The 20298-nt window shown below is 40.3% G+C and overlaps 1 protein-coding gene across 5 annotated transcripts in view; it reads left to right on the top strand.

The window, feature by feature from the left end:
* LOC113008798 (kinesin-like protein KIF21A) overlaps nt 1-20298 on the top strand; it is a 43819-nt gene that overhangs the window by 3988 nt on the left and 19533 nt on the right. For all 5 annotated transcript variants that reach the window (XM_080291853.1, XM_026146570.2, XM_080291856.1 and 2 more), the window contains exons 2-4: nt 17440-17662; nt 19207-19389; nt 19800-19949. In XM_080291853.1, coding sequence (XP_080147979.1) covers nt 17440-17662; nt 19207-19389; nt 19800-19949 — 556 coding nt within the window. The remainder of the gene's footprint in view (nt 1-17439; nt 17663-19206; nt 19390-19799; nt 19950-20298) is intronic.

The raw sequence follows: 20298 nt of genomic DNA, 5'->3' as shown, positions 1-20298 counted from the left end.
TTAATAATAACCAATTCCCTTGTATTCTTATTCCTATTTATTCTATTTATCCCTTTTGTATACTCTTTATTTATATGTCTCTGTATTTATATATGTGTATTAGGGGTGCAACGATATTCGTATCGATATTGAACCGTTCGATACAGTGCTTTCGGTTCGGTACGCATATGTATCGAACAATACAATTTTTTTCAATTTTTTTTTTTTTTCAAATTTTTTTTTTTCAAATTTTTTTTTTTTTTTTTTTGTGTCCCGTTTGGATCTATAGCCATCAGAATTGTTGTCTTGAGGCCAAGAAAGATGCCAAGAGGATTTATTTTAAGTGGATCATCATATTGGTCCATTTGATTGACCTTTATTATAATTATGAATTTATTTTATTTTCAGTTGCAAACGGGACAGACATGACTGTGGGATAGGACAGGGGGAAAGAATGAAAGAAAGAGGGGGAGAGAAAGAAAGAAAACCAAAGGGGAGAAAAAAAAAAAAGAACAATACAAAATTTGTAATTTATTTTATCAACTTTCCTTCTGACGATGCTGTCTGTGTTGAGCGCTCAGTGAATCTGCATTTGACTACTCCGCCTAGGCTCGAGAGTGCAGCCTAGGCGGAGTAGTCGAACGCAGATTCACTGAGCGCTCAACACAGACAGGATGGTCAGAAGGAAGAGCGCAGGGCAAGCTAGCGAGACAGAAGTGGACCTCCCCACCCTCATTCAGATCTGGTGTTTGGAATTATTTTGGTTTTCATGTGACGTATGACCCTGAAGGTAAGCGAGTCATGGACTAAAGTAAAACAGTATGTTGGCTGTGCCATGCAATGCTCAATTACATGGGTGGGAGCTAGTGTGTTAGCGCAGTTAGCTCGTTAACGGAGATTTGCCATGTTGTGGCGTTAAGGTTATTTCAACGAGATTAACCTGAAAGCACTAGTGGGAACACAACGAATATGACTGCACATTTACACCGACATCATCCTAGTGCAAAGACAAAAACAACAAGCATGCATGCTACAAACTTTAGCAGAGTCATTTAGACAGCTGTTAGCACAGGATTCTCCTTATGGAGACCTGATATGTTTAATATGCTGCTGAGAATATAGCCCAGAAGAAGCGGATAGTATAGCTTTTATTTTGGAAAGAGACATTTCTCTGTAATAAACTCTCTTTTCCAAAGATGAGTGATTCCTCAATCAGATACAGGGCTCGCAATATCGCTAGCCCGACGTCCCGGGGCTATCTCTGCCCTGCCTGTCGGGCTATTGTAGGAAGGAAAAATATATGTCAATGCTTTTGCATTCTTTCAGAAATGTAGCTGGGTAATTATGTCATTGGCATCGGTGAGCCACTGTCAAGATGTGACATATTGAAATCGTGTTTGAATTTGCGCTTGTTTTTTTGCTTTCACTTTGCAATCGCACGAACTGTGTATAGAGAGCGACAGCACTGATCTGTGAGTGATGATAATTTGTGCACCAATTCCTCTGACATCGTCTTATTAATTGTTAGCTTACTATGCAAACATGACAAGTGAAATCTCCCGCAGCTTAAACATGTGAGAGGTTGATCGCGCAGAGAATCGCTGAGCTTATGTGAGTGCGGCAGGATATATATTTCACTACGATGACCTGGATGATTGAGAACCTTCACAGACAGATATATATTTTAGTTCTGCTGAGCCAAATAAGACAGGTCAGGGTGAAGAAGTGACAGCCAAAGAAAAGCTTACCACAAAACGGAGAAGTTATGACAAATCAGACTATAAGGCAAAAAGAAAGTGCAGCTTTATGGTTTCATGGACAAAAGAATTTCTGTGGCTGCGATATGATGAGCTAAAAAACAACGCGCACAAGGGTTAGGGTTAAATTTAAAAACTGTACTTTTGTGTTAAAATATATATTTATAATTTTAATAAATGACAAATTAAAAAGGCATGAACATTTTTTTTTGTATCGAAAAAATATCGAACCGTGACACCAAAGTATCGAACCGAACCGTGAATTTTGTGTATCGTTGCACCCCTAATGTGTATATATGGTATTCTGCTCACATTCTGTAACTTCTGTCGGTGCTGTGCTATTGGAAACCGAATTTCCTAGAGGAACCCACCCGAGGGATTAATAAAGTTCTATCTTATCTTATATAAATCACAAAAATGTAACATTTTCTGTAAATTCTGTGAATCTCGGGCAGCTCGACTTGCGTGAGGTGTTTCCAGCTGGGTGACGTGTACCTGGAGTCGAGTGTTTTAACCGATGCATGAAATGATAAATTTTTAGACATAAGTTGTAACGGCTGCCATTTTCTTTGTGAGTATTTATTACACGGCGTGCTGCGGGGAAAAGCCTGTTCTAACGTTTGAGTCTAAGGTTTATTTTTTAGCACCTGACGGCTCTTTGTTGCTTTTCATCCGTAAACACTCTGCATCCTCTTTCACGTCATTCAGTTTATTTTGAAAAGTCTCAACAGGATCTTGAGCTTTATTGTGAAAGGTTTATGTGGAAAATAAACAAGCGGACACGCGATGGTTTTACCGTCGTTGTTGCTAACGACAACGCATAAAAACAGGCGCTTGTCCGTCCGTAGTGTGGTTATATAAAATATAAGAGAAAAAGAGAACTTTAAGTAATTAATATAGCCACTACAGTGACCATGAAAACGATGAAAAAATATTGCCGTAAACAGTTTATTTTGCGACACCACGAAACAAACGATAGCGTAAAATGAAACGATAGACGTTTTTATATCGTTATATCGAACAGCCCTAGCTGGGAATGGGCTGCTATTGTACACTTTGGCATTACCCATATGGAAAAGATATATATAAATCTTATAAAGTTTGTATCTGTCTTGTGTGAAACTTGTATGAAAAGCATATAAGTGTGAAAACAGATATAAGATCCCTTGAAAAATTATATAATGAAACTTGTATGTTTTGGATACTTACTAAAACAATGTATGAAAGTAATGCGAAAGTGGCCACTTTCATGAGTAATCACATATAAGTTTTTACTATTTCTTTTCCGTATGGGTATACTGGGTTGCAAATGTTTAGTTAATCCTCGGCCTCCTTTAGTAGTAATGATAAAAATAATAATTGTAGTCTGTTTGTTGCTTTAGAAGCCAGACTCAGTTAATTGGAGATCCGGCTCGGCACCCTTGAAATTCCTGCAGCTACTTTATAATATAAACTGCTTTGAAGGGACTGTTGTGATGTGGCAATGTAGAAATTGTAAGAATTATTTATTTTTTGGCAGCCAGAGTAATTACTGAATATGAATACATATGTTAGAATTCAAAAACATACAGTGCAGCAGTTGAACTGAGCTCTTAGTAGGCAGATGTGCAAATTTACTGTACTTTTCCCAAGAATGAAAATCCACCGTTAATGCTAAACATAACTCTCAGCAAGTCGCTCAGCCTCGTGTTTCTTTTGCTAATCGTGTTATTGTCACGTGACTGCCTCACACCTAGCTGTTAAAACAACATGAAGACGAGACAGAAGAAACAAAACCTCCAACTTAAAAAAGCTTTGAATTTCCTGTGATAACCAATATGAACGAAATACAAATTGTCATTATAAAGTCTGCATACTTTTCTTAAGTTGTCACACCTGTTTCTTTTTTTGTGTTGCTGATTAATACGAAACCTTTAGAAAATGTCCCGTCTTTGATTAATTTTCACAGACAGTCACTTGCAGGTCACACCTGAACGGCTCATTTCACGTCTTTGAACATTCAACCACAGCTTCGCGTTGATGTTTTCAGCTCATTAATCGCCGTGGCAACATTCTAATTATTTTGAAATGTTGTGGTGAACTGTGATTCTTACCTCTGAAACATTTTGACTGCCAGCTTTCTCCCAGCTCCTGTAACAGTCTAGTTAGCTTCATCTGTGTGTCTCCAGTAATCAGCCAGCAGGTTGCCAACCTCTACCTGCCTCAGCCTGCGTGGCTAATGCTGTCTGTGAGCGAGCGCCTAATCCCCCGTCCCATACAGTCCAAAGTGATGAAATGCACTTTTATCATCTCTTCTTTTTTCTTTTTTTGAGTGGTAACAGAAAAGAACAAGAAAGAAAGACATCTGGAGATCTAACAGAAGATCTAACAGGGTGTTCTTGTGTCTCCTTGATTTATTACTGGAAAGATGATATAACATAAAAATCAATTTGTTCTTTAAAAGAGAATGTGCTTTGTTGATGGATCTTAAGATGTGTTTGCTGTTCTTTCCTTTGTGGTTTTAAAAAAAATTTTCCACACCTGACAGCATACAGATGGGGCACTTCAGTGGTACAATGTTGGGTGATTTAGCAAATACAAAGTGTTTACTGGCCTATCCCCATGTGTAAGATCTATCTTCTTATGTAACAGCCCATCTGTGTGTGCATGTTTGGGCACAATGGTGCACAAAAAATCATGCAAAACCTTAATGATTTATCTGAGAAATAATTGATTTTACAAAGTCAGCCCGAAGGAGCCGGCCAAGAGATCTAATTAGATTGTCGATGTCCTCGAGGCGCAGCTTTAAAAATTCAAAGCCTACAGGCAGAAGTGGTGAGCAGTGAGGTTTCAGGTTTCGTAGTCACTTTGGAATCCACAGCAGATAGCTTTTCCTCATTAATTAGATGGGCTTGAGTGAATACTTTAAAATAATGTACTTATTTTGGATGCACCAAGAAGCTATATAAACTTAGGCAGCACCTATTGAGCCAACAGTTTGGACAAAATACAGCCATAACCTTAAAACTTCTAACAGGTAACGTGAGTAACTTTGACCTTCTCGTTACTCGTAATAAATGCCTTATTCCAGTAAATAAGCAACAGTCAGCTGCCTCTCCAGTCTTTACAGTTTCTCTGTCAGTGGACGCCAACTTTAACTTCCAAAAGCAGCAGCATCATGCAGCCCCACTGATTTTGGTAAAGCAGCACATAAACCAGTTCTAAAGAAGAAGGGGCTGCCATAGCCAACTGTAGTCCATCTGCAGTGGATCTGGAGTCTGTCCCACCATGGGAAGAGAGACTTTCTGGGGATTGACCGCAAGTGGATTGTTCAGTGATGGAAAATTTAAAAAAAAATCTAACTGCAGTCATAAATCATCCCGCTCTATTAAAGTCTGTGTGTGGGAAACAGTGCAACGTCACCCACCACCCTGCAGAAACTGCTCAGAAATAAGAGTAAAATGTGTTAAGATGGCCTTCAAATATTTCACATCCCAATCTGATAGTGCATCATTAGAATGCACTGAAACAAGCCACATCCAGTGGCTTTAACCCACCTGAAGGAATGGATCAGAGCTGCTTTGGTGGATGAGCAGGACGTTTTTAATATTTGGTAGGTGATGTTAATGTTGTCGCTGAGGATTGCATATGTGATGTCCATTTAACCTAGTAGAAATGCCAAAACTATGCTTTAAAACAGTGCATCTTGTCCATGAGTTGGTTATTTACTTGGTTACAAAAAAAACCCAACAAAAATGTAGCCATGTTATCAAAATCTAGTTTTTATTAAATGAGTTAAGGAAGGATAAGCGGAAGCGGATGGATGGATGGAGTTAATGTTAGTGCAAAGATGATTTAAGACCATCGTGCTAGATTAGATCACCACAAATATTCTCTTTCAGTCACTGACCTTCCTCGCAGCAGCCATTATGACCTGGAGTAGGAGACAAACACAGGTGTGACTAATCACATTAATAAAGGCTCAGTGCTCATGTGGAACAGGACCCCCATTAATGTGATTCATAACACCTGCGTCCATCATGGCAGTGGGGTTTCTGTCAAAAAGATCTAGTATAGAAATTCCTCATGGTTTTTACTCTACGCTGTAGTCAGGTGGCGTGTGCTCTGACTGTCCTCAACATAGACAGGACATTGAAAAAGCATAGGTACCAAATAAAGTTTCTGTGTTATAACAACAATAAAAACAAGTATTGTTAGAAACCAGCACCCAGCTGCTTTTTCCAGATTGTCTGACGCCTACTGGCTCCTCCTCTTTGACCTTTGTGGATTATGTTTGAGGGCAAAGGCCCGTGCGTCCGCTGCGGTGAACCAAAACCTCCCTGTGTGTGTGTGTGTGTGTGTGTGTGTGTGCCTCCTCTGACCAGCATCCATCCAAGCGTATTCACGATAAATATTCATGAATCAACTCAAGTGAACTGAGACACAAAGAGAAGCATACTGCAAGCCATCTGCCAGCTTCTGTCATGTGATCATGTTTTTACTGATATTCAATAAGTTCTGTCTAAATAGCGCAGAGGTTAGTTCAGTATAGATTTTTCCTAATATTAGTATTTATTTGTTTACTGTAGCTTCATTTCAAAACTGTCCTGCTTGTTTCATGCTTGCTGTGTTTGTGTTGCCTTCTTGAATTTCCGCGTGACTCCCACATGTGCCATTATGGGCCGAACTGTCCTTGTCAAAATGGAATGTTTTTATTAAGCCGGTATCAGTGCTGGAGGCCTGTGTGTGTGTGTGTGTGTGTGTGTGTGTGTGTGTGTGTGTGTGTGTGTGTGTGTGTGTGTGTGTGTGTGTGTGTGTGTGTGTGTGTGTGTGTGCTGATATGCCCTCTCTGGCTGCCTCTCAAGGTGATAACCACCATCCTCTTCCACCTTTCCCTCTTTCCTGCCCGGCGATCTTTGACCCAGGAAGCTGTCAGAACTTTCATCCGTGACCCCGTCGCATTTTTCCTTTGGCAGCCTGCGTGGACTCATGTTAGCTGTTACCATGACAACCTTGGGTCCTTTTACGTGTAGGGGTGTGCAGCGATGCCCCTGTGACTGGACTGCCTCAGATCTAAGGGCAGCTTGAGGGAGGGAAACAAAAAGCCTGAGTCAGCAGAATGCCCTCTTTTTTTCTTCTTTCCTACTCGGTCTTTTCCGACCCCCCCCCCCCAACCACCATTGTCTGGTGTTGTTTCCACACCAGATTCCAGAGAAAAGAATGATTAAAGGTGGGCTTCATACAATACTTCTTTATTGGCTTCTGCAAAATGACACGAATGCATCGTTCACTGAGAAAGAATGGAAATTCCCAAGATCTTTTTTCTTTTTTGTCTGAGGTGGGAGAAAACTGTGGAGCACATATCATCTTGCAAAGCATACTAGAGATGCATGTTTCTTACTGTACTGCGATAAATTATCAGCTTGATCCTTTGACAGTGATAATCTATTTTAAACAAGATATTAAAATAGAGAAAGGCAAACAAATGTTTACCCTGACAATGCCAAATGTGAGGGTTAAGAGCTTTACAAACATTCACTACCAGAGGGACAGAACGGCATTTGTACGAAAGTTATGACCTCATTTTGGTGTTTTGATGACAAAGAAGGACAGTATATCTGTCCAAAATCTCTCAAAGGGTTGACTTTGAGTTAAAATCTCACCCCTGCAAAGGCCGTGCGATTCACATCATTGTCGTACACTTTGAGCAATTCTGTGATCCTGTGTATGGGGGTACTACTACCTTGGAAAAGTCTATCTCATGAGGATAGAAATAATTTAACTCTTTGTACTGACCATAATCTGTAAAGGTAGTAGACCCAAACTGTGCCAAAAAAGCTCCTGGATGGATGGCTGGATAGATGTCCTTCTGGTGTATGGTATTCTTGTAGTTACATTTAACTGCACCTTCAATTTTAATGCTTTACAGCTGTTTCAAAAGATGTTTAAATTCAACCCAAATTATCGGCTTTAACTTGGAGGGTTTTTTGGATGTAACCTGACCATTTCATCTGTGCACACGTCCCACATTTTAACAATGAATTTCTTGTACAGATGAATCTCTCGACTGACTCTTTGACTCTCTCAGCACACTGAAGAGAGTGACCCAATGAATTGGCTCTAGATCTCAAGACGAGCTGCTAGACAATAGAGGCTGTTACTAAAAATGCAGCCGTGCTGTGTTGTGGTGAGTTAAAGCAGTAGCTGCTCGTTGTGGCTGGAGGGTTCGCTCTGTACTTAGGATCTACTTTCTCTCCTTGTGTCATTTCTGTACCTCCTTGTTCTTCCCTTTGCCCAAGGCTACTAGGAACATATTACACAAGCTAGTCTACACACACACACACACACACACACACACACACACACACACACACACACACAAATAACGGAAAAACACAACTTGTGCACCTGCTGGCTTAAAGAGGCGTACAGTGTGCGTGTTGTTATATAAGGTAGTCATTATGCTGTACTTGAAGGTGTTCTTGATGCACACTTGCACACGTTTAAAAGAATGTAAATTAGAGCCGCACTACAGTTATGTTTCCTTTTTAGAGCACGGAAGAATAGAGTTTCGGTGTTTACCTCCCAACAGAGAACTTTGGCTCGAAGAAAGTTGGGAAGTGTCACTGAAATCTGAGTGTTTGCAGTTCCCTTGTCTCAGTTACATTAGCATCAAATGACGAGGTAGACCTTGTGCGTGAGATTGTATGCACCAGTGAGTGGTGTGCATGTGTTACTGTGACTTGCTTATAGCCTCATTATCCACTATTGGGTAGCATCTCTCTCTTCAATCTGCAGTTAAAGCACTTCAAAAAACTACAGTCAACTCAGATCAACAACTTACGGACAACTTCAACTGTTTCACCCGAGTTTTTACAGAGGATTTCTTTTTAATTTGAGGTGTCTAGAAAAAGAACAAAGAACAAAAAATGATTACAAGTAGCCAAAACTCTGCTTTCACTTGTAAACTCAGTTTTGAAACCAAATTTCACACCCTAGGTTTATGCCATTAGCTTTAGTCTGTAATTTTCTCAGTTGCACAAAAAATGCAGCTCACAAACTTAATTATCTAAACTTTGAATAATGTGTTACTTACTTACTTACTTAATTACAAAAACCTAGCTAACTACAGACATATAATTAGGCTTTTATTCTTTTACCAGGTGGACACTTTTTACATTTGTACATGTGCTATGTTTGACAGTGTTACATTTACTTTGGGTAATTTTCCCAGTTCGGTTAAATTATTCCTAATAAGATGATTAGACTCTACTAGCATTAAATTAGAACATATTTTTTATGTCCTAAAGTAAATTTGGACCTGGGATATGTCAGTTGATGAATAGCTCATTTGTAATACTTTTGTATTTTAAAGAATAGAGTGATAGTCTATTCTTTAAAATACAAAAGTATTTTTTTTCCACAGTTCAACATTTCAGGTTTTTATTTCAAAACTTTGGAGTTACTGTCTGAGTTATTTTGAGTTACATATCTCATAATTTTGACTTCCTAAGTGTCTCGCAATTGCTACAACTGGCTAGCCGGCTTGGTTAGCAAAGTGCCTTCATAATTCATTGTTATCAGTCTTGGGGTTGACCCTCAAAAAAAGTAACTTATTACACAATACTTGTTACTTTTCTGAAAAATAATGCCTTAAGTTACCTCATTAAACTCTAACAAAAGTATCTCATTACACTAGTTGTTATATTACTTTTGTATTTCGTATTTCTTTGTGAAATGACCTGAAACACATTGCTACATAATTACCAGTCAACAGTGTAAACCTGAGGCTTCAAATCCCTAAGGAGGACGCACACGGTCTTTCTTGTAGTTTTTAGATATGCCCATAAAACTAGCAACACAAAGAAGTCTCCACAGTGATTCTATTGTAGAAACATATACTCTTAAAGCTATGCACAGCTTAAACAGGTGAGTTCTATAAAAATTCACGTGCTATCTGTCATAAAGGGGGAACTTGGCAAGAGAAATTACTGCAGCTTCTTAAGTTGCCTCAAGTGGCCATGTGAGGAACTGCAGTTTTGCCAGTTGATGTTGCCTGGAGGCTTCTACTTGTATAATAATCAGTATGTGTTTGATTATAATAATCTGTAACTAATATACTAATATCACATGTAAAAAAAAAAAAAAAAAAAAACCAAGTCAAACAAATATAAAATTTGGTTATACTCATTTTGAGTTAGCAGTCAGCACTGCTCATACCAACTAACTCCAAGTGTTTCGGGATCTAAAAATATATGACTGTGATGATGTGACTGTGACTCTGCTGGTTTCACTGTGAAATGCGGAGAAAAGAGTCGTGTCTGCTGCCCTTTGGCTCAGATGTGCCTTTCTGTTTTTGCTGAATCACTCAGTGCCCTCAGCTGTAAGTGGTGCTTAAAGCTAAAAATAAATCACACAGGATTAAATTAAGTAGGAATCGGATGTCGAGGTTTACTGTTAATGTTGATTTGTTAGTGATGATGCACAGGAACTGGCTCTAGGGAATTGAATTGATTTTCTTATTGGCAGTAATACTGATGTCAGCATTTGACTGGCTGTGTTTTAGGAAAGATGAGATAAGCAGCATGGTGGTCATGGTGTGACTCGCCTCCTTTTTATTAGTGTGTCATCGTTTCTTGTTGATTCCTTTTATCAGTCACAATAGAAGGTCTCAGTCAGTCTATAGTCAGGCTATATATATATGAAGCCTGTGTTTTTGTGTGTGTTTGAGGAGTTCACTGTTTCTCAGGCTTTCACCATAATCGCAATAATGAGAGTGAGAGCAGGAGCCTAGCAGGACTTGTCACATGGAGAGAGGCTGACAAATCCCCCCTGTGTGTTTGTGTGTGTGTGTGTGCGTGTGTGTGTTTGTTTGAATAGGTATGTGTGCATATAGGGTAGTGTGTCTGCCTTTCTCCTTTTCATCTCTTTAATGGTTCAGTGAACGCTGTCTCGGTCGCTAAATTCCCCTCATCAGTCAGTGACAGGCTGTGGCTTCTCTTATTGAACTGTGCTAAAAAGCTGCTCAGTTTTCTTCCATATCTTTAGTCAGACTTGATCTGCATAGTGATTTGATGAGTGAATTAGTAATGGATGTTACTATTTTTCAGCACATGCTCTTTTAATGTGTCTGATAGCAGTATACCTGAAGCTACAATAGCCACAAAGTGCAACTTTGAACAATAGCTTCCTTTGACAGCACCTTCTGGTGACTACACGGATGTTTTCAGGACTTTAGCAGAGTATGCTAGCACAGCTAGCATTTAGCTGTAGCGTAACTCCTAGGTAAAACTGGTCAATGGTAGTTTGCAATGGAGCATGCCCACATGTCTGCAAACACTTGCTAGCTACTATCTGAGCGGTAGTAAAACGTTTTGCAATACAAACCAGAAACTGAGGGTATTTACTTTGAAAGTAAAATTTGTGCTAACATTTTTCAAAAGAAGGAACGTTTACTTTGAAGACAAATGATGTCCATTTCCAGTTTGTGTCTCGGTTTTTACTGCTCAGAGAATAGCTGGCAAATGTTTGCAGACAAGGCGGCGTGTTCCATGTGAACTACATCTGCTAGCGAACAGTGCAATCACAAGGACGTATTTGCAAAGAAATTTTTTCCCATGTGACTGGGGCTTTCAAAATAATTGAAACGGTGACTGCCGTCAACCTCCAGCAACAGCTTACCAACCGGTTGGTGAATGCCTATTTTTCCTTCACTGGTTGCCAGATAGTCACTATGTGACTAGGGCATTAGTCACTTGAGACTACCAATATGGTGGCCAAGTTAATGTGACCTGGTTAGCGGTTATGTGACTGCAAAATCCTCAGTAGAAACTATTCTCACCTTTGTCCAAAAGCCAACAAGCTAAACAAGTGTACATATTAGATCAGTGTGGCAGTGTGTATAAGTTAAATTACATAACGACTCGCAACCTACAAACTTTTAGCTGCACATGTTAATAGCGAGATGGGTAGCTAGCTTAGCCAAGCATAAAGAGTGAAATCTAGATTTAAAAAAATTAATCTTTCTAAAAAAGTTAGTCATATTAAACAAACATGTTTACTTTTTTCCAAATTGAGATTTTCAGTATGCATTTTGTCTTACAACTATTTGTTAATCTAACTGTAGAGCTCTAGTTTCACTATGAAAAAGTTATTTATGTTCCTCACAGAATTAAAATTAAAGGTAAAATCATAAGATGCACCTAAATTGTGTGTAAAAAGCTTTGAAAGTGTGTGTGTGTGTGTGCGTGCGTGCGTGCGTGCGTGCGTGTTAATGCATAAGCAGATAACTGAAATTTCCTGGAGAAACAGCCGTGCAGAGCATGAGTGTGCTGCTCTAAAAGGTGGATTAGTGCTCTAAGTCTGCACTGCGCTGAAGGGCAAACCTTTATTCAAACAGATGAAGAGTGTTTTGGGTTGAACCAGAGTGAAGGTTGCCAGATTATAATCACTGCTAAAGTCAGTCAGTCGCACTAATAATACACCAGCAGAACACACTTCACACCTCTCACTTCTGTTTATGTTTAGCTGAAATGCCCGATGCCAGAACTTGCATTAGTTGTGAGTATGCACACACCCAGTGACTGCTCATAATAGAGGTGTATTTCATATAAACATTCAAAACTCATTTCTTTATACTTCTTAACATACCAAAGTAAAGTGTTGCGCCTTTTTGCCTTTTATTCTGCATAGCAAGTTTTGGAAACATTCCTCGGGTTTTGTTGATGCACATTTTTCAGCAGCACATCCATGACACCAGTCTCCCATTTCACTATATCCCAAAGGTGCTCTATTTGATTGTGATCTTGTGACTGTGGAGGCCATTTGAGTATAATGAACTCATTGTCATGTTTAAGGAGCGTTACACTGCTAGAAGCAGCCGTCAGAAGATGTGTCTTAAAGGCTTTAAGGTACTAATGCGTCCCAAGAAAATAATCATCATACCACCACCAGCAGCTTGAATCGTTAATAGCCCAGGATGGATTTATGCCCAATTCTGTCCCTACCACCTGAATGCTAGAGCAGAAATCAAGACTTCTCAGACCAGGCAGCAGTTTTTCAGTCATCTGTTGTCCAATTTCAGTGAGCCTGTGCAAACTGTAGCCTCAATTTCCTGTTCGTAGCTGACAGGAGTGGCAGGTGGTGTGGTCTTCTGCTGCTGTAGCCCATCTACTCCAAGTTTCAGTGTCATGTGTGTTCAGAGATGCTCTTCTGCATACCCTGGTTGCAATGAATTGTTATTTGAGTTACTATTGCCTTCTTATCTGAGTGAACCAAAGTGATCACTCCCCTCCGACCTGCGGCATTAATGACATTAAGATTACCACATCTTAATTACCACATTCAGAATAATCTTTCTTTCTTATTGATGTTTGGATTGAACCTCAATGCACTGGGTTTCTGCCATGTGACTGACTGATTAAATGTTTTTGCTAACAACCAGTTCAACAGTGTACCTAAAAAATGTGCCCAGTCATTGTGTATTTAGATCACAGATGTAGTAGTGGTGTTACTCTTTGCATTTAAGTCTTAGAAGGTGAGAAAGTGTACAAGTGTACTTAACAAACGTGGGTGTTGGTAATACTGTAGTATCATTGGTTTCACTGACAGGATTTAACAGACTTCTGGCAATGAAAAGCAGTGCTTCATTGCCATTTAATCCAGAATTTTTTAAGCATAGCAAAATATGGCACAGTTTTTACTGGAATATTCTAGCTGTATTCTGTGAGCTACAAAAAAAACATGCCACACCCTCTGAATACATAAGTTGGTTTAAACACAGGCAGAAGCTCTTCTTTACAGAGCTTGTTTCACTGTTGTTGAAGTTACAGGCCAAAAGACTGTGGCCCGAGGGTGTGCCAGGTAGAGGGCTGAGCTGGTAACAGCGCTTACCGGCTCACATTAGTGTTATTTCCTGCATTGCCTAGAGTGATGACTTGAGCCTATTTTCAAATATCTGTGTCTTGCTGTTTTTGGATAGTTAGCATACTGTAAAATGGAGATAGACTGGCATTATAGAGCATTTTTCTTGTCCCACTGAGCATTCAGAGGCATCCAAGCATGGCTTCATAGACCAACATGACCCAGAAAACATGAATTTATTCTATTAACTATTACTGTTTTGTCTAGCTATCCTGCAGTTTTCACCAGCTGCTCCCAAAATAACGTACGACACTTTTACTATTTAAATATAAGCTGAGACTGCAGTCTGTGCTTTTGGATCCAAACAGAACCGAGCTTAAAAATCCTAGGCACATAAAATGACACGCTCGCCCTCCTGAACAGCGAGGGCAGTGCATTCAGTGTGTCGTTATTCATTTGCAGTGGTGCATCTTACTGTGACAAGAAAGAAAAAATGACAGGCTGAATGAGATCAGTATAAAGGTCTTGTTATGCAAAGATAGATAATGAGTTTGAGACGAGATGCACTGTGGGTGCAATTTCCATCTGTAGCCATCATGTCCAGTCTTTCCTGGCCCTTTGTTTTTCTTTATCTTTTCCTCAGACATTTATTTTCCTCTCTCTGGTCCATTTCTAAATGGAGGACCCCGGAGATGTCGTAACAAGCAACAAAACAAACAGTGCATCACTGCTTTGTTAAGGCGAACGTAATCAGATAGACTGGGCATTTATTCTAAATGGAGACTACATTTGTAGAGGCTTTTTTTGTCCCTCTTGGAGAAAACACTGATTTAATTATACTTAACTATATTAGAAAAAATCCTTTTTTTTCTAAATGTGTTTGCTGTAGTTCATACTTTGTTACATTTTTCTTCCCAAACACTCAAAATGAACAATAACTGAGTGACTTAATGCCCTCACTGTAAGCTGCAATGAGTGCCTCTATTGTTACCTGGATTACAGCTCTCTGACAAGTTTTGGGAAGCTAGCCAAAGGGGATTAATGCAGATTCACTCCTGTAATGCTCTCAGCCGTCGTGCCATTAAGTCACAGTCTTCTCAGATGACCTGATAGTTACGTCATCTTCACCTGGAGCCACCTCTGATGTATGTAGTTTTTAAAAATATGCATTAACTTGACATTTTCTTATCAGCTTTGTGTCAACAAGCCTTGTAGTGTAGTTGTACACACACTTGTTAAACTGCCAGGTTTTTCTGATGTTAAAAAAATTAGATCACAATAAATCATTTCAAAAATTTTCTTACCTTTAATGTGACACTATAAGACAATAATAAGCTAGTTGTACACTATTTTTGGTAGAGCATGCTAGCAGGCCGTCGTTATTACTGTGTTTTTTGGAAAATACGGCACACTTAAAATCAATCCTTTGCTTTTTCTGAAAATCGACAGTGTTCCTTATAATCCTGTGTGCCTTATGTATGAATTCTGGTTGTGTTTACTGACCTCGAAACGATTTTATGTACACGGCGCTCGAGAATCTGTCAAATGTTTCGGTACGACTTTGCTAAGCTACGAAGCCGCACACACATAACTTTTGTGGATATTATACATGGTTATGCTGAGGATATGTCGGCCAGTTTCCACTGGAAATGCCTTTTGGTTAAACTGTCAGCAAGGAATTTGCATTTGCACTGTTAATTTTTTTAATATAACTTTAATGCACTTAAAAAAGCTGCTTGTTTAAGTGAAAATACATTGATTTTTTTTTTTGCACTAATAAAGTTGAGGAGTTGTAAAGTATTTTGTCTAGTGTCAATTATATCGTCAGTTATATCGTTATCGCAAATTTTCAAATGTATATCGTGATAAATATTTTTGGTCATATTGCCCTGCTCTACCTGAAAGTACTGGTTGGTATTGGTTCTGGTACTCTTTCAGTGGTGCTACAGGTCTGTTGGCAGCCTCCCTGACCAGTTTGTCTTGTCTTTTCATTAACTACAGTGGTCCCTCGTTTATCGCGGGAGTTACGTTCTAAAAATAACCTGCAATAGGTGAAATCCGTGAAGTAGCCAACTTTAGTTTTTACAATTATTATAGATGTTTTACGGCTTTAAAAGCTGTCACTACACACTTTATACACTTTTCTCAGACAGGCATGAACATTTTCACACTTTTCTTTCTTGTTTAAACACTTGGTCCAAAAAATACAGTAACTTCTACCTTCCTTTAGCATGTCCAGAAGTTCAACGTTTTGTGCGATGGTTAGCATCTTCCTCTGCCTTCCGGGTGCTACCGCAACTGCCTACGTTTCGTCAACATTGTTGTGTTTGTTGGGGAGAAAACTTAGAAACATACAGTTCATACATTTCAGAGTCACACTGCTAGCGATCAAAGATTTATGTAAATATAACAAGCTGAACGCATTCTGTACTGGACAGGAGACACGGCACAGAGGAGATTGATTGACGATGGTCTACAGCCAATCAGGACGCAGAACACAAAAAAAGCATGCAAAATTGCACAAAAAAATCTGTGAAACAGCAAGGCCACGTTAAAGCGAGGGACCAGTGTACAACTGGACATGTCTCTGATTTTTGATGACTGTCTTCACTGTGTTCCATCCAATGCTGTGGAAATTGTTTTTGTATGAGATCTGATGCTTTGTAAGTTCTCTGTGCCTTTTGCTGTAGCATGCAATTGAGTGAATGTCAGGAAAATCCTGCTAGGAAAGCTGAACTTTTTGGGACTTCTCTTCACAACACAGAGCTGACAGTTATAATACTCTTACGGGAATACAGTTACTGCAGGTAGGACTGTCTGCCTCTGTCCTGCTTTCATCAGTGCTGTAATCCCAGAGAGGGAGCCTGCTAAATAGCTGGGATCTGATGTCACGCACGCACAATGACACCTCTGTGGACCTTTGCTACTGTAGCTTCACCGACATCCTTCTTTTCCTTTCCTTCTAAGCCTTTTGCTTTTTTTCTGTAGACTCTTGCTGTGACTAATGTGATATAGTACAGACTTCATGCAAAGTGCCACATCCTCACACATACACTGAGAGTTAATGAGCACCAGAGGACACCAACAGTACTGACACTTTTCTATTCTGAGAGTCTGTTTTTTCACTGTTATTCTAACCTTTCTGGGGTTTGACTGTGGCCTTTGAAGGAATCCATTTACTTCCTGCTAACTGTGAGGTTTTCCTTCACATGCCCATCATTATAATTTACCATTTATTTCTACGAGTATTGCAGTATTGATACTAATAGAACTGTTTTCTATTCCTATTTTCATCCAGGGTTTGCTATAAACAGTTTTCACCATTTTAATTCCCTGTCCAAATATTTCCCTTCAGCATTTCCACTTCCTCTTCAGGTCGACTGTTAGTGCAGTGATAAAAAGCGGAGGAGGAAATGATGTAACGGGGAAGTGTTTTTATTTGAAGGAAGGTAAACAGAGCAATTCCTTAATGAAATCTATGGGTGGGACTGTTTACCCAGAGCTCGCTCGCTCTCCCTCACTCCTGAACAGTGCGGGCACTGTACGGTGCACGGGCAGCATGCTGACACTGGTTTCCACATGCATAAAAAGACATGCTCAGTGAAAACTGTTTCTGTCTTCAGCTTAGCTGCACTTTCACCATTAAGCCAATAAAGTCAATGTTATTTATAAGCAATAAATCCACTTGGTTAGACATAGGAGATGATCATTGGTTGGGTAACACTGTCACATTAACAACAGTTAAAGCCCTTCTCCCAGCTCTGAAAGGTAACTTGCCCATACGTGACCTCCACAACCTATCCCAAGTCTTGAGCCACGTCTCACCTCTACTGTGGTCTCTTTCTCCCTCTCTGTCTGCCAGGATTCGTCCTCAGCTGCCCAAAGAGAAGATTGAGGGCTGTCACATCTGTACGTATGTGATGCCAGGAGAACCCCAAGTGGTCCTGGGCAAGGACAAGGCCTTCACCTATGATTATGTCTTCGATATGGACACCCAGCAGGAGACGATCTACACCCACTGCACCGAGAGGCTCATCGAGGGTTGCCTTGAGGGCTACAACGCCACAATCTTTGCATATGGACAGGTTAGTCAGCAGGCTTTTGCTGCACACGTATTGGTAGAAGGGCATGGAGCGTTGCCTTTTTTTACTCATGTTAACAGCACACCGGTATGGCATGAATATACACAAGCTCAGTCACATATTCACATTCAGTCAAAGTTTTTCTCAAGGGAGCGGCACTCCTTCCAGAAACAAAAGATTTATGGCATCATGTGATATGAAGCTGATTTCATTTTCACATCGGTAGGCAGGCAATAAAGGAGCCTCGGCAGCTCTGTGCTGCCAATATGTTCCAACATGTCCTCATCACCACAGCTTTGTATTGCCTCTAATAAATTAGAATAAGAGGGAATGATAGATATGGAAGTTTGTTATCCAATCAAAACAAAGTAGAAAGTGTCTGCTTCACATTATGCCAGAGCAGGAAAGTAAACCAAGAAGTCAAAACATATTTTATGGCTTTAAACATTATAGACTAACATGCATCCTGAAAGCAGTTGATTGGTGCCACTCTCATCTCTGAAGCTATGGCAGCCAGTTCCACAGTTGCTTTGCAAAAAGACTGGAAACAGAGGAAAGCAGCAAGGTCATTTGTCCACCTTGGTTTTGAAATGGACAGATATGCAAAATCCTTTTGTTTTATGTAGAGGTTATAGTTCTGCAAGTGTATAATTGTGAAAAAAGTGGATGATGTATGTATTGTATGGTAACATTAAGGCCTGTGCAATGCAAAACAGCTCAACTGTCTGAAGTGTTAGGCTCAATTTTTTCTTAGCCAGTTCTTCCAAATATCGGTAACTTCCGATACCAACAGAATTAATTGCACAGTGATTTAGTGTTCATTAAAGTGCGTTCAGATAATTAGCCTCAATGTCATAGTAGTCACAAATCAAAAAAAGAACAACATTAATTTAATGCATCAGTGTGGAAACAAAGTAAAAATCACCGGTCACTCTGATCATTGTTAATCCTTGCTATCGACACAACACCATGTTTTGGCCTTTGTGAATATGAGTGAAGGCCTGGAACAGCCTCAGCATGACACCAATGCTTTACTCACAGGCAACGGAGGAAAGGAAGGTGCAGCCACACTGAGGACTATAGAGGCAAAAAATAACAGCTTAGTTTTATTCAGTGTGATTTAAAGGGTTTTTGTATTGAAATTCAATGTACAAAGAGACACTCTGTCATTGAACAACTGCTTTTTAAACTTCCCTCTTCTTACCCTTCCTCTGAGCTCCTCTTTGTGTTCATTATTCTGTCCTCACATTGTTCCCTCGCCCGTTATTTTTCTGACAAAGCGCCTTTCACGGGGCACGGCAGCGGCCCAACACACTCATTCACACGCATGCACACAAACACGGTAATCACACAGGTGCGGCCGTGCAGAATAAAACTGTCTTTCTCGATCATCTGTCGGCACAAACACGCACGCGCTCCTGTCGGGGCCTCTCTGGCGTTTCGGTGGGGAGGAGAGGGGTGACGTGTGAATTTGAACCCCAATGTCTCATTCCTCTTTGTGTCACCATGACTCCGGCCCATCCCCCTGTCTTTTCCTCCCTGTCCAGACGGGTTCGGGGAAGACGTACACCATGGGAACTGGCTTCGATGTCAACATCGGAGAGGACGAGCTGGGCATCATTCCTCGGGCCGTGAACCACCTGTTCAGAGGAATCGAGGAGCGCAGACAGGCCGCCACTGAGCAGGGCAGGCCTGTTCCTGAATTCAAGATCAATGCACAGTTCCTGGAGGTGCAGAAACACACACACTCACATCCACAAACAATGCAGAGCAACTCAGTTGGTAACATCGAACATCATCAGCAAGCTGATAAATAACACTGAAATAACTTAAAGTCAGTTTGTTAGACATAGCGAGAGCATGCAGACAGCAAGAGGTCAAAGGTCGGCATAGGGTGTATCAGTTCAGGTTGTTAAAGTGCGCAGATAACCTGACTGCCATTAAACTGTCATTAGCCTGTCTCCGAGGTCGCGCCCGGCTTTATTTTTAACTGCCAGCAAGTGGCTGCTAACAGCTGGTGAGGCAGCAGCTGAAGAGAAAAAATGGCGCTTCCGACAGTGACATAATAATTTACGCTCTGCACGACGTCGTCTAATCTGTCGGCTGTTTGTTAATTATTTATGACTTTCTTGTTTTTTAGCTTTACAACGAGGAGGTGCTCGATTTGTTCGACACGACTCGAGACCTCGAGGCCAGGAAGCAGAAATCCAACATCAAAATCCACGAGGACGCCAATGGAGGCATCTACACGGTGGGGGTCACCACCCGCACCGTCACCTCTGCAGCCGAGGTCAGTTTCGAAAACCTGGAAAAACGCTAAAAGCGGCTCAAATATACTACTGCTTTTTGGGGGGGATTTTGCGAGGGGGGTCACAATAAGTAGCTTTAATGGACCAAGATGATGAGCCTACGCAAACTGGAAGTTAATGATCTTTTTTGTAGAATATAGTTTTACATTTTGAGGGTGATGTCTTAAATTGTGATAAAAACCCACTCAGAAAGTGACTCATGTTCTGAAGATTTAGGCTAAACGACAGGACCAAAGCTTTCAAAATAACTCGGATGGCGGCAGCACAAATCCTGTTACAATGGTGGTAATCCTAATTTAATTCAGCGGTCCCCAACCTTTTTTGCGCCAC

Source organism: Astatotilapia calliptera, chromosome 17 (genome assembly GCF_964374335.1).
Source record: "Astatotilapia calliptera chromosome 17, fAstCal68.1, whole genome shotgun sequence".
Classification (NCBI taxonomy): domain Eukaryota; kingdom Metazoa; phylum Chordata; class Actinopteri; order Cichliformes; family Cichlidae; genus Astatotilapia; species Astatotilapia calliptera.
This window is presented reverse-complemented; position numbering and strand designations above follow the sequence as displayed.